General features: G+C 36.2%; 1 protein-coding gene across 5 annotated transcripts in view; it reads right to left on the bottom strand.

The window, feature by feature from the left end:
- The window catches only part of LOC129723744 (calpain-A-like), a 74,249-nt gene extending 61,261 nt beyond the window's left edge, over nucleotides 1-12,988 (bottom strand). For 2 of the 5 annotated variants that reach the window (XM_055678143.1, XM_055678145.1), the window contains exon 1: nucleotides 11,812-12,986. In XM_055678143.1, coding sequence (XP_055534118.1) covers nucleotides 11,812-12,246 — 435 coding nt within the window. In that variant the 5' untranslated portion in view covers nucleotides 12,247-12,986. Of the gene's footprint in view, nucleotides 1-1,494; nucleotides 1,654-11,811 lie in introns of those variants that run through there. The other 3 variants (XM_055678142.1, XM_055678144.1, XM_055678146.1) reach the window with 3 other exon arrangements.
- Between the last annotated feature and the right edge of the window lie 1,093 nt (nucleotides 12,989-14,081).

Below are 14,081 nucleotides of genomic sequence, written 5' to 3'. Positions count from 1 at the left end.
AATCGCAATCCGGTATTATCGTGGACATTGCTGTTGGAATACTTACATCATGTCAGCTATGTTCTAGCACGACAAAGAAAAGGGCAGTTAAATATCTATCTTCTTTCGCATCTCACACCTTAATTTTACAGACTGTCGGCGTCCTCCAGTCGCTGGTGTCGGAAGTAGGTCACCCGGTCTTTCTTTGTGCGAGAAAATATTTCGATTTATTGGAGTCGCACTATGAAGGTTCCAGGTCAGACCGAGTAAAAGAAAAATCTCCCATCCTAGATTGGGTTTTACAAGGCCAACATTCCAATTATATCCACATGAGCTGTTCTATATAACAGGTTTGTGAGTTCGAAATTCAATACATAAGACGTCACCGTCAGATAATTACTCATTCTAGAACATTTCCATGCGATATGGCAAAAATTGAATGCTAATAATGAACTAATATCATAAAATAACATTTTTATTGAAACCAAACAACTGTGCAAACTTGCAACAAAATCGGAAATAATCAATCCGGATTGACTTATGACTTTAAAATTCCAAAAGGAAAATACAATTCACACTGAACATCCCTACCCAAGAGCAGTTTAAAAATAAACTCTGTCCTTCAGCGTGAATTCGGTGCGTTCTGACACAATGTGACTCCCATGGCAAGCCGGCAAAACATTGACTGCGGAATTGTATGTAAAACGGACCGATCGTAAAGTTTAGCGAAGATACAAATGCGGAACGCGTTTTAGATGTCCAACAGTCTATTAGACGGTAAGAGCACCGGTTATGGTAACAGTTTGTTACGCATGAAAGATATCTGATTACTTTGCCCAGTTCAAAAGATATAACTGGATATGAATTATGCTTTTCATGAAAAATAAAGCAACCAAATTTATTTTTAAATCATTAATAAGATACTGGTATGGCCAAAATGGAGCTTCTACCCTACTGGAACTGCCAGCGAACGCATCAACTAGCGTGGCATAGTTTAGTTTAATATATGGATTGCTGCGATGTATGTGTAGAATTTTTTATCAGCTAATTGTGATAACAGCCTGTCGATCATTGATTGTTTACAAACAAATCATTGAAAGGGAAAATCTTCGAACTCAACGAAACAACCGTCACGGGCACAGTATTAATTTGATGCACAATAATTTCAGGCTTATATCTCTACAAAAGATGATTAGCCGTAGTATATACTACATCATCAGCCAACTCTGGAATAGAACACTCAGCAGTCGGCTATGCGACCGTATAGAAATGACATCATCGTCGATGTTTTTCGTTTGCCACCGCTAGCGAGGCACAATCCTAAACCAAGAAATCCATCGATTTGCAACGTCACTAACGATTGGGATTTAAACCTGCAGCAGTTTATCACACATGCTAACACACTTTTATGCAGAAGACACTCCCTCATTAATAGGAGAAAATTAGTCCAGCACATAAAAACGCTTGAACATTGTGGTTTTCGAAAACGAAATGAATTTTCACATGAAAATGTACCTAATAATGATTGACCTCACTGCTGCTCAGAATAGATATACAAAATTTAGCCAAATTTTGGGACAAATAACTGTGCACTGTTTACACGAACACTCACTCGCCACTGACTGACTGACTGACTGAATAAATGAGTGTCGCTTTGAATCCAATCGAACGCGCTGCTGCAACTACACAGCTAAGCACCGAAAGTGTTTGCTTCCCCCTCACGTGTGATGTTGTTTAGTGAGAAAGTGAGATGATTCCGGTGTACGTTCGCAGAGTTGTGAATGCAAACTAACATAATCACAGCAGCGCTGTTGCTCGGTGTGTATATTCCGTATATTCATGGCACTGGCTGGTGAAACGAAGGGGAGGTGACAGCATAAACACAATGTAACGGAGCAGAAAAATATGTATATGCAATATTCAACAGTGTGGGTCAGCATAATTTAGTTGGTCTAGTATGCAATAGGGTACGTTGCATGACAAAATCTGTGAATTTTTTACGGTTTCAACCTTCAAAACTTTCAAGGAACTATGACGATATTCCCCAGACTTCACAAAAAAATTTACTTTTGATTAGTTGAGTTGGGCAACAAATAAGCAGTTTGCTTAAAAGGACTAAGAGTTGAATAGTTCCATTCCAATACAATACCTAGATTCCAGCAAAATAAATAAAAAAGAATGTAGGTATATTATAAAACATAACAAAAACATAAACGAAAATATTAAAATTATAAATAAACACTAAACTTTAGGTTAACAAAAAAAAATTTTTTTTCTTATTTTTTATTATTTCAACTTGAAGTTACAGCGAAATTTTTTTTCCGAACATCATTTTCCCTGATATTTTCAGCATTCGGCACAAAAAAGTGCATCGTAGATGAACGCAACTCTGAATTCTTAGTGAAAAAAGCAATCGATCAGATATGAAATCAAACAGTAGCGGTCCCCCTGATATTCCCTGTTTTCCCTGATCGAAAAATAAATTCCTTGTGTTCTGGCGACACTAACTGATCCCGCCAGGCACAGGCGAATAGGTCCACCCCTGCGGCCGTAAGCCAACGTCATAATAATTTGGAGGAATAAACAGGATAAATAGGAGGAAAAAGTATATTTTTTAGCGCGAAAGAAGTAGTAGTAGATTAGCGAACCTATACATTAGAGAAATGACAAGACACTCACCGTTAAGGCAACTGTCAACATCAAAACGGGCGAGCTGTATAAATTTGCATTGCCGTTATCCGTTTTGATGTTGACAGTTGCGTTAACGGTGAGTGTCTTGTCATTTCTCTAATGTATAGGTTCGCTATAGTAGATAGAAGAGTCACAATTGAAGTTCGAAAGATTGAAAGCTAGTAGTTTGAGAGAAATTAAAGGAGATAAGATTATTGAGCTTAAAATTATTGAGTAAATTAAGTTTATCGGAAATTATCTAAATTTGCTGTTGCTCGATTTGCAAGTGCATTTGATACCGTTTTAACGTTTCCACTTGTTGAAAATAAAAAAGGTATAAATTTAATACAAATTTCGCCATTTTGAAACCTCAAATGTAAAATAATTAATTTACTACACATGACCGATAGATTTGCGCACCCCGGGCAGGAGAGCATAACAAAATCAAAGCTGATTAATAACATATTTAGCTATGAGGACTTATCGTGTTATTCGAGAGATATTCACGTTTCAAGCATGCATATAAATATATTATAATACGTTGATATCATATCTCGCTATGCCTTCAATGAGATATTTGAGTTGATTTTAAAATATCTCATTAAAAGTATGTTTTCAAGTGAAAGTTGTTCATTATTGATTATTTATAATATATCAGTTATGCATTCAGCGTTCATAAGTTAAAAAAATATCTGTATCGGTCATTTTCGTGATTTTTAATGCAAATTCTTGGTTTGTTATTAAAATATCAAGCTTTGTTATTCATATAGTCTTGAAGGAACAATATTATGTCATTATTTTTTGTTATTTTACCAACTATGTAAACCATATTAAGATCAAAATGAGGTGCATTTCCAATATCTGGTTGTAACATTATAATGATATTTTCTCCTGCTCGGGACGCTCGAATGTATTTGCGTCAACTGGAAAATTAAAGGTTCGGAAAGTTTAGATAAGAACGGGAATGGACTAAATGTAAGTGGAATACCATGTAATGCTTGTTTTCTTAAAAATCAATACAATTTAATTTTAGCTTTGAGCTACACAGTAAAAAGTGTTTGCTGCAAAAATCTGTGTACCGAAACACACTATCCGAACGCCTTGATTTTCCAGGTTTTTGCAGTTTTTTGTCATCCTGTGAGAGGCAACTTTTTAATTGAAGATAGTTAAAAAAATAGTTCAATATTTTTAAAAATAATTGCATTGTAATGATTTTAGGAGATTCAAAGAGTCATTTCCAATTAAATTGAAAAAATGAAATCTAATTTGAATTGAATGAAAAATAAAATCTTCAAAGCTTTACTTTTAAGTAAAAATTGGTTGTACATTGCACCAATCTGAATTTTTTACCGACAGTTTTAGAATAATGTAGAGTTTCAACAAGCGAAATAACTTGAAAACGAATGTATTTAGGATGTTAAGTTTTGATTTTGATAAAAAGAGTAACCTAAATCAATGACTTTTATGCAATAAAACGGGATTAGAAAAACAATAGTTTGGCAGGTTGTGTTGTAGTAGAGATATGAGTGCGGGAGAGTAAAGAAGAGAGAGAATTGGAGAGAACAACGTAAATGATGTTTTCCTACTATCGTACTATTTAAATTAACCGTTGCGTTATTCAATCAATTTTTTTTTTAATTCGAGAACAATAGCTTAATGGTGCAGCAGCCTCTTTCCCAGAAGCAGGTATAGCTTAGCTCAGTTTAGCTTATTTGAGACTATACATATCAATGGGTCCGAGACACTCAAGATGCACAATGAATCAACTGAAAGAACGACTGAGAGTGATCATTTCTGCTCACTGTGCACTTAACTACCCTCTTCGATTTGCAAACGGTAACTTGTATTGTGCAAAGTCATTTGTTGAATTCGTCAAATATATGCAAGTTATGCAGCACAAGTTGTACTTTAATTAACATACCACCAAGTAGGCCATGAGAAACCAACAATTGAGATTTGAAATTTGAAAAAAATGGAGGTGTTTTAAGATAAACGCAATTTTAGTTTTCAAACGCAAAAATATCTATGCTGGCAACACTGAACGCTAGGTTCGATGATACCATTCGATTGGAAATTCAAAACCCTTTAAAAAGAGTGTCAAATATTGTCTACAGCTCTTACGGTATCTGAGATATGAAGTTTTATCAAAACATGGAAAATGATGTTTTGTTTAAACGCGCCGACGTTAGCCCGGCTGCCAGAGCCTCTCCCAGAATCAGATCAGCCTTTCCCAGAATCAGATACAGTTACAAAATTCCATCCTCAGACATTGGAAGCAATGAGCGGGGGCCTAGTGTGGTTGGTAACGTCTCCGCCAACCACGCTCGACGCCTGGGTTCGAATCCCACCGCCGACATAGGTGTCGATGGTTGTGAGGTGGCGTGATCCACTCACAACCAACCCAACTGGTCTAGATTCAATCCTAGCCGACACCGGGAGATTTTCTGAGGCGAAAAATCTCTGGGATCACGCCTTCCATCGCATGAGGAAGTAAAGCCGTTGGCGCCGGTCCGTTAATAAACGGGTCGTGAGTTAGGGTCCTGGGTGTGGAGTCGCCTCCCTGGGCGTCGGTGATTGGCCACAACAGTGGCGGAACTAGACCGACGGAAAATAAGCGAGAATAAAAAAAAAGACATTGGAAGCAACCTTCTTTTGCATAGTCTGAATTAGTATATATTCCCGATATTCCTTCGCCTTAGTGCTCATACTAGACACTTTGTTTTCAGTGGGAGAAACGACAACCGCATGGCAGCAAAATAAGTATGCAACAAAAAACAGGGGTAGCGAGAAAATCGCTTCTCACCAGGGTTACAGTAAAGCAAAATCATTTAAAATCGCCTGGAAATACGCGAAAATTTAATCGACCATTTTTTAATTGAATGAAACTTTGCACACGTATTTGGCTTAGCAAACTGAGCATTTTTCACAGGTGAAGAGTTTTTTACACCCATGAGTTACATTCTAAAAGGGCGTATGCCTTTTGGCACAGGTTTTATTCGAAGCATTGTAGCCCAGAAACCGTTGGTTGTATAAAAAAACTGTCTGAGAATGAGTTGAAGGGAATTAAAAATGCACCATAAAAAACTATACACTGTACAAAAAAAAATTTTTTTGACCAAAAAAAATTAAAAATAAACATTAAATTTCAATTTAAAAATAAGAGTTGAATCTTTTTAATATTTTTTTTTTAAGAAACTTGACGTTAATACGCAACTTTTAAAAAAAAGTCCAGGATGGAGAAATGACAAATGATTTTTTTATGGTAGATTGATTTTTTTATGAAAATTCTAATTCAAACATTTTTCAAAATATTTGTATTCTGATGATTTAAAAAAAAAGAAAATCATTTTGAATCAAAAAGCTCTTGGTAGTAAACATTCTAAAGGCATTGGTTTTCGAGTTATTTTAAATTTAAGCTCGAAAAATTATAATTATTTAGGAAAATACACGTTTTTCTTAATTTGTCCATGGTTCTCCAGCAAAAACCATACGTTCATTGGAATGCTTGACCAAAAATATACAATTCATTCTTTGACAACAAAACGATTGGGCGAACGGTTCTCAAGAAAACAGTTAGATGTTCTAAGTGATATAAATATATATAAGAATCAAATATTTATTTTCGAGTTTTATTATCTTAGGAACATATTTTTTTATGACATAGATACTTTACAGAACTAGTTGCACCTTATATTTTATATACATCATAAGTAAATGATTCGTCATCTTTTGAAAACAGCTTCGTTTGTATCTTATTTTCTGAAATCGGAACAAAAGAGTAATACTTTTGTGTGGCAGCTATTATTATAGATTTTTTGAAAATATTGCTCCATTCTGTTACTCCTTGTTCATATTCTTCATATGATACCCAACTAAATGATATTTTTGATGAATTTTTATTACTTTTCTGATTAGACCAATCGTACAATTCTTTTGCGCTTGTAATGGGATGTTCATGTTCTTTAGCTAAACTTGCATTTCCTGCCATTCGTTTTAATATGCAACCAATTGCATCGCATGGGCCTTTACCATGAGAAGTCGCAAAAAAAATGCCACTATGCATCGACGTTATATTTTGTTTTGAACTTGCAAAGTTTTTTCTATTTTTATATTGTGAGGCAGCTCCATCAGACATTAATATCGCTTTTTTCAACTCTATTGTTGTTTTAAAAAAAAAACTCATTAATTTGGCAATAAACACCTGAACCGCAACAGTATCATGATGGGGAGTACTTCCGATATTATGATGAAGCTGATATTCTTAAGTGTTCCAGATTCTGAATAGTAAACAACGAAGGGATGAATGGTGGCTTGACTATTATTACAATAACTACACGAATCACAAATTGATAAAGACGTATTAAAATGAGCTTGACTGTTCAATATTTTTAATTTTGCAATAACGTTTTTTTTTTAATTTGCGTAAGCTTGATGAGCACCGATGATCAGGAAAGGGTTTACAGCATTTGGGCTTGGTGTATTCCATTTTCACTTTATTCATCTTCACAAAATGCAATCTGTTACTAACACATCTGGAGTAGTGCAATCGTATTTATATACGAAAATAGATATTATAGGTAACCCAGTAGTTATTGGTTGCGTACTTTACAAACAGTTATTATTAGTAAACAAGTAGGTAGTGTGGCACGACAAACATATTTTTTTATAAAACATTCGGCAAGGGGGAACGTGTAGGTAGGCTAAGGTTTAGCGCTTGAGTTATTTATCCAATCGTTTTGTTGTCAAAGAATGAATTGTATATTTTTGAGCAAGCATTCCAATGAACGTATGGTTTTTGCTGGAGAACCATGGACAAATTAAGAAAAACGTGTATTTTCCGAAATATTAATAATTTTTCGAGCTTAAATTTAAAATAACTCGAAAACCAATGCCTTTAAAATGTTTACTACCAAGCGCTTTTTGATTCAAAATGACTTTCTGCATCTTTTAAAATCATCAGAATACAAATATTTTGAAAAATGTTTAAATTAGAATTTTTATAAAAAATTAATCTACCAAAAAAAATAAACACTTTTCATTTCTCCATCATGGACTTTTTTTGAAAAGTTGCGTATTAACGTCAAGTTTCTTTAAAAAAAAAATAAAAAAAAAATTCAACTCTTTTTTTTTAAATTGAAATTTAAATTTTTTTGTACAGTGTGTATTTTTTTTAGAGTGCATTTTTAATTCCCTACAACTCATTCTCAGACAGTTTTTCTATATAACCAACGGTTCCTGGGCTACAATGCTTCGAATAAAACCTGTGCCAAAAGGCATACGCCCTTTTAGAATGTAACTCATGGGTGTAAAAAATCTCTCCAACTGTGATAAATGCTCAGTTTGCTAAGCCAAATACGTGTGCAAAGTTTCATTCGAATCAAAAATGGTCGATATTCGACTATCGGTCATTTCGCGCGATTTGTCTCAGTAGTTAATTTCAGTAGGATTTGTTTATTAAAATAAATCTTACAATATACTTGAATCCGTGTGATCGTTATTTTCTCCGCACGTACGGGGAAATAGGTTGAATTTTCGACATTGAAAAACATTTTTTGATGACAAATGTATTAAAAATGCATGGTTCTTCTTGTTTTAGGTTTTGAACCGACTTTTTGGTTTTCCTAAAGTTTTCGAGCTGTAAGAAAGTCGATTTTTTAAACAAAAAGAGCATTACCAGGATAAATGAGATAATCGGGTACTAACAATAAAAAAATAGAATACTTAGAGAATAGAAATAAGAATATAATTGTAAATAAGAAAAAGAAATAAGAATATAATTGTAACTGAGTGTGAACTTCATGGCGGTGAGCATCAGAAATTGAAAATCTTAGTGCACTGGAAAGAGTCCGAATAGATTTAGACACTAACAGTAAAAGGAAGGCCTAAGCAAAATTGCTAAAATGGCTTGATGAATGATACAAACTCTGCTCTTATTCAACCGAAAAATATTGCTTTGCTCAATTGTGCCGTGACTTTTTACAGTCGATGTACCACACTCAGTAGACTTAACAAGACAGTCACGCCGAAAATTATCGAAAAAAAAACGTAACTCGTGCTAAATTACCGTAAAGCAAAATTTAGCTAGTTACGCGAAAATTAGCTAGTAGTGACGCATTTCTTCAATTAATGAAAAAAAAAACAAAGTGGCAAGCTTCCGACGAAGAATCTGGCATTGTTTTCGCACAATAGGAAGGATTTTTTACGGTGTTTCGTGATAATGGGTTAAACACAAATCCGCAGTCCTGAATTCAATCGGCAGTCGGCGGAGTGTTTTTGCCGAGTGAGAGTCGTTTGAAGCACATAAAAAAGCAACAATCAGCTGGTGAAATTTTGGCCAGTATTGTTTTGAGATTCGCATCGGCTACCTTAAACATGATAAAATAATCAATAAACGATGCTGTTCTATGTTATTGGATCATTTGGGTGTAGAAATCTAGTCCAAACTGTCGCATATTGCGAGGAAAAAATGCTTTTCCACCAAGACAACGACAAAAGCATCGATTTCTCACTTTTCGTATTCACCAGATTTAGCTCCGAGTGATTCTTTTCCGTTTCCTCGGTTCGAAATGAGGCGTTCTAAGAAACGAATCCACTCGTATGAAGAGGGGAGTGTTGTAAACAAGCGACTTTTTTGGAGGACATTATCGTTTTTTTTTTTTTCATTGGAGAGCTGAGGATTGTTTAGCCTAGGACTTGTTGGATAGGTCTACATTATTATTTTCCTTTGCTGAAGACAGTATAAGGATTTGATGGGCGACAACCTTATAGGATGCGTTGATTTAGTCGCTCATGGAGAATAAACATGATATTTTTCAGTGAAACCTTGAAATATCAATCCAGATCGATATGCAAATTCGTGTGAATCAGCTGATATCAAGAAACGAGTTTCCAAGACCAGCCAATCTATCTTCCAGGCCAAGAATTTTTGCTTCAGAGAGGTTCATTACAAATATTGAATCATTACGAACGGGACACGTGCCTGAAGTTTGTAAGGAATCGCTTGTGGTTCCTATCCCCAAGATTACTGGGACGGATAAAGCCGAAGAGTCCCGTCCCATTAACATGTTGCACACATTAGAGAAAATATTAGAACTTGTTGTAAAAGGCCAGCTGATGAATTATTCAAATAGTAATAACTTGCTAATCCCAGAGCAATCAGATTATCGAGAGGGTCACTCTTGTGAGTCTGCTTTGAATCTGGTGTTAGCAAAATGGAAAGAAAAAATAGCATACAAATGGTTTGAAAGTTATTTGTGTGCCGGGACGCTGAAGACTCGTTTTAACGATTTTGATTCGGAATCCATTGCTAATACACTTGGTGCACCGCAAGGAAGTGTTCTGAGCCCATTTTATTTATTATTTGCATTAATGACATGAAGCGAGTTTTACGGTTCTGTGATATTAATTTTTTCGCTGATGACACTGTTCTGTTCATGGCAGCGAAGCATCCGATTGATGTTGTAGCATTTCTAAACCAAGATTTACATTATCTAGCGAATTGGTTAAAATTCAAGCAACTAAAGTTAAACATTAGTAAGACAAAGTACTTGATAATTTCTTCAGCAAACTCCAGACTAGACGCAAATATTGAAATTGATGGTGAGCCGATTGATCGCGTTAGTTAAATAATGTATCTTGTAGTAATTATTGATGACAGATAAACTTTATTGTTAGTAGTAAAATTCAGTTATAGTAAAATACATTTATACTTTTTGCTGTTTTGCTGTTTAAAAACAGCAGAATTATTGCTAAACTTTTGATGTAGTGTCTAGATTTTGGTAAATGAATGCCAGTACTTATTTTAAAAGTATTGAACAATATTGTATTAAGTATATTCTCAATATATTTAAGATACATTTAATAGACTTAATATTTTGTTATACTTGGCGTGTGAAGAGTCACACTCTCAGTCACAAAATTACCTCCCACAAGGCAGTGTGTGTGGTTAATCAAGGCGTGCTAGGAACGGGATACAATAGAAGAGGGTTATACGATATTTTTCTTAGAGGAAATTACCTTCCCAATAGTTTAATTGATCAAAACACCATGCCGGATACATCGGAGATTGAGAATTCAAGTCCCACGGTCATAAGGACAATTTTTTCTAAGTCTGAATCACACCTTCTGTTCTCGTTCATTTTTCGCATACACGTAAAATTACATACATTGCCCGCTTTACTAAAACTCCCCGCTGTTTATCGTTCTCATGTCTCAAGTACCTACTTAGTTTCACGAGTGATCAAGTGTTCACAAATTAAAGTGTTTAAGTGTTCGAGTCTTTTAGTGTTCAAAGACTCAAACATTGCTCAAGAGTTCAAGTGGGAATCCGAATTCGAAATCCAGAGCATGCTTTGCAATTTTCCTTTACCAGGGATTTTTATCCTTGCTATTTCACGGCAAATTCAAATTCTATCTTTGATTTCACGATGCAGGCTTGGAGTCGTAATGTCGGAAATTAGTTTGTAAAATTTTAGTTTAGTCCAGTGGTACGTGTAATATGTTTTACACCTTTTCCGGAAGATTTCACGTACTAATTTTGGACTGTTAATTCTCTCTAATCTAATCGATAAATATATATTTCTTCCATCTGGCGAACATGGCTACAACAAATAAGATAATGAAGTGATTTGGGGGATCTATTGGAGCATTTGCACTTTCAAAAGGTTATGGCTTTTTTATGCATTTTAATGTTTCAAATCTTGGCTTAAAAAGTATATGATAAAAATAGGTTCTCGCGTTAAAAGGTGACATTATTTTTTACCACAAATTTTGTCAACCGGTGATAGTAGCTCACACAACTTTTAGCGTCTTGTCTGCTGTAAAACGTCTGTTGTATAGATTTATATAGCTCAAACGAAGTAATTGCTAAAATATTTATGTCTGGCGAATATACCGGCTTCGCAGGGCACATGTTTACCAGATGATCAAACCGAAACAGCACAAAAATCAACGTCAGAGCCGCGAAGGCAAGGCACAACGAAATGGCTTTCGCCAGAAATAAACAAACCACCCACAGAGGTGTATTTCCCTGTTTTGCGCAAAGCCGTTTCGAACTCAATCGATGTAGGATATTGGCAATCGGTGAATTATATGGTTTGCGCTCAGAGGCGGCAAAAGGTTTATTTTTATCGTTAATTAAAGAATTCATTGAATATTACTTACACTGGAAAACATCCCCTCTGCGATCGGAATAGAAACGGCTTGGAAGAGGATTTCCTGTGATTGTGCAGCGTCCTCTGTAGAACTGGATCCGTTCGAAGCTCCCGGCATTGGTATAGGCATTGGAGGCATTTGTGGTGCATCATAGCCAGCATTCGGCATTGGCATTCGTCCGTAACCTCCGGAGAAGCCCATGGTGGGATATGGCAAGCTGGGAGCAGGAGCGGGTGGATAACCACCCGGACTTGGTTGTACAAAGCCATAGGACAGAGCTTGGCCAGATATGGAAGGATTCAAACTAGAGTACCCGGAAGAACCCGGTGTTGGCATCTGGGGATACGGAACCTGGGGCTGACTTAGGGCCGCAGGATTCACCCAACCGAAACCATTTGCATTCCAGTTTCGCGGGTAATTGTAATTCTCGTTGTGAAACGACATTTCGAGGGGGTGATTATTTTGCTTCCCAATATGGTAACGTGAAGGTTCACTACTTTTTGGACGACAAACTCGTATTTCACAACGCGACGGCGGCGGCTACGACGACCGAACGAAGAAACGCAGCGCGAAATGACCTTCCTCACGCGTTAATATATTATCGTTGTTGTGCACTGGCCTTTGCACGACTGTACAGTACTGCAATTTTTGATTACTCTTCTGATTCACACACCCCGCAAGAATAAAAGTGACAATTCAATTAGCACATGAAGCTTGGATGCCTTATCAACACTTCCTCTATACATCCATATGATGAAAGTGATACTAACTCAGATTTTCACAGCCTTAACACGTTTGCACAGAATTGACACTCGCGACAGATTGGACACTAACAGCACAGCCAATTTCGCGAAAACCAAACAGTTTTACTCCAAAGGATTCGTCAGGTTTTTCCGATCTATTTATAAACAAATGCTTTCCTCCAACATTTGGCAGCCTCTTTTTGTGAAACGCTTCACAACACTGCGAAACAAGTCTGAGTAATTCGAGTTTCCGTTTCACTGAACGACAGTTTTCTTTCTCACTTTTTTGGGTATGTCCAACACGCACAGATTATTATTTTATCGTGAAAGCTCGAATCAAATTAACGGAAAATGTATCAAATTTCCAATCAATCTGACCTTCTGTTTATCTAGTGGCGAACACCGCGAGACTGAAACGACGAATAAGCGAAAACACAGTACCCATGTTGACTTTGATGACTCGTTCCATCGAGTTTATCAAGAGGGTGGTCACAGGGGGAAACCCGAACTTTGACAATTTATCCAAACACGACGAAGAACACGTCCACAAATGGGCATTTGTGGTTGTATTAGTAGTATCTCATCTGAGTCACGTTTACTTAGCAACGTCGTTTACTAAGCAAGACTGGTGGTCAGTAGCGGGAGCACATCCGAAACAGTATGTTTATCTATCCACCCACGAAGGGTTTTTTCGCTCAGTTTTCAACACGGTGACAATTTATGCGGAAAAGACCGGTTCGTCCAGATGATCTTACGAGTTGCGTATGTCATGGAATAAATTATTTCAAATATGCCATTGTCCTCACAGTTTCAAAATATACAATCGAATTTCGATTCAACGGTCCACTATTTCACGAATATGTTTTCTAGTTTTCCTGAAGATATGCTATGATTATAGGGGTCTTCACGTCGAGTTTGTTTACGAATACCCAGCCGTAAACTGTGCATCTTCCATTGTTCGTCATCGTCAATGGAGGTAATTATTTTCATGGTTGGGTATTTGTATATGAGCACGACATGAGTACTCTTAATATTAATAGGGGTCTTCACATCGAGCTCGTAAACAAATACCCAGCCGTAAAAATACTCACCTCCATTGACGAGTAGTGGAAGATACACAGTTTACGGCTGGGTATTCGTAGTCAGGTGAATCGAGTTTCTGCAGCAAATTGAAACACATTTTCCGTTTGCATCCAACGTATAATACTCCGATCACGTGTAATTGTCCTACATACAGTAGATTTTCTGAAAAATGCTCCTATTCAGAGCCACTAATACCAATCCAAAGAATGATAGTTGCTTGAAATGAGTTCTCCTACAAAAATCTATGTTAAAACTCAATCAGGAATGGAAAAACCATGGCTAAGAATGTGCTTTTCAGTCAAGTTTAGCATTTTTATTAGATTTGAACGACATCCGATCTTTGGTTTAGATTTTAAATCACTTGCATTTGCTCGAATGAATAAAAATCATGTTCAATTTGGTATACTATTCTGATGTCGTTGGTTGGATTTGCAACCCAACCCACGTTGTCAG

The sequence above is a fragment of the Wyeomyia smithii genome, chromosome 2 (assembly GCF_029784165.1).
Source record: "Wyeomyia smithii strain HCP4-BCI-WySm-NY-G18 chromosome 2, ASM2978416v1, whole genome shotgun sequence".
NCBI lineage: Eukaryota > Metazoa > Arthropoda > Insecta > Diptera > Culicidae > Wyeomyia > Wyeomyia smithii.
Note: the sequence above shows the minus strand (reverse complement) of the source record. Positions and strands in the feature narration are given on the sequence as shown.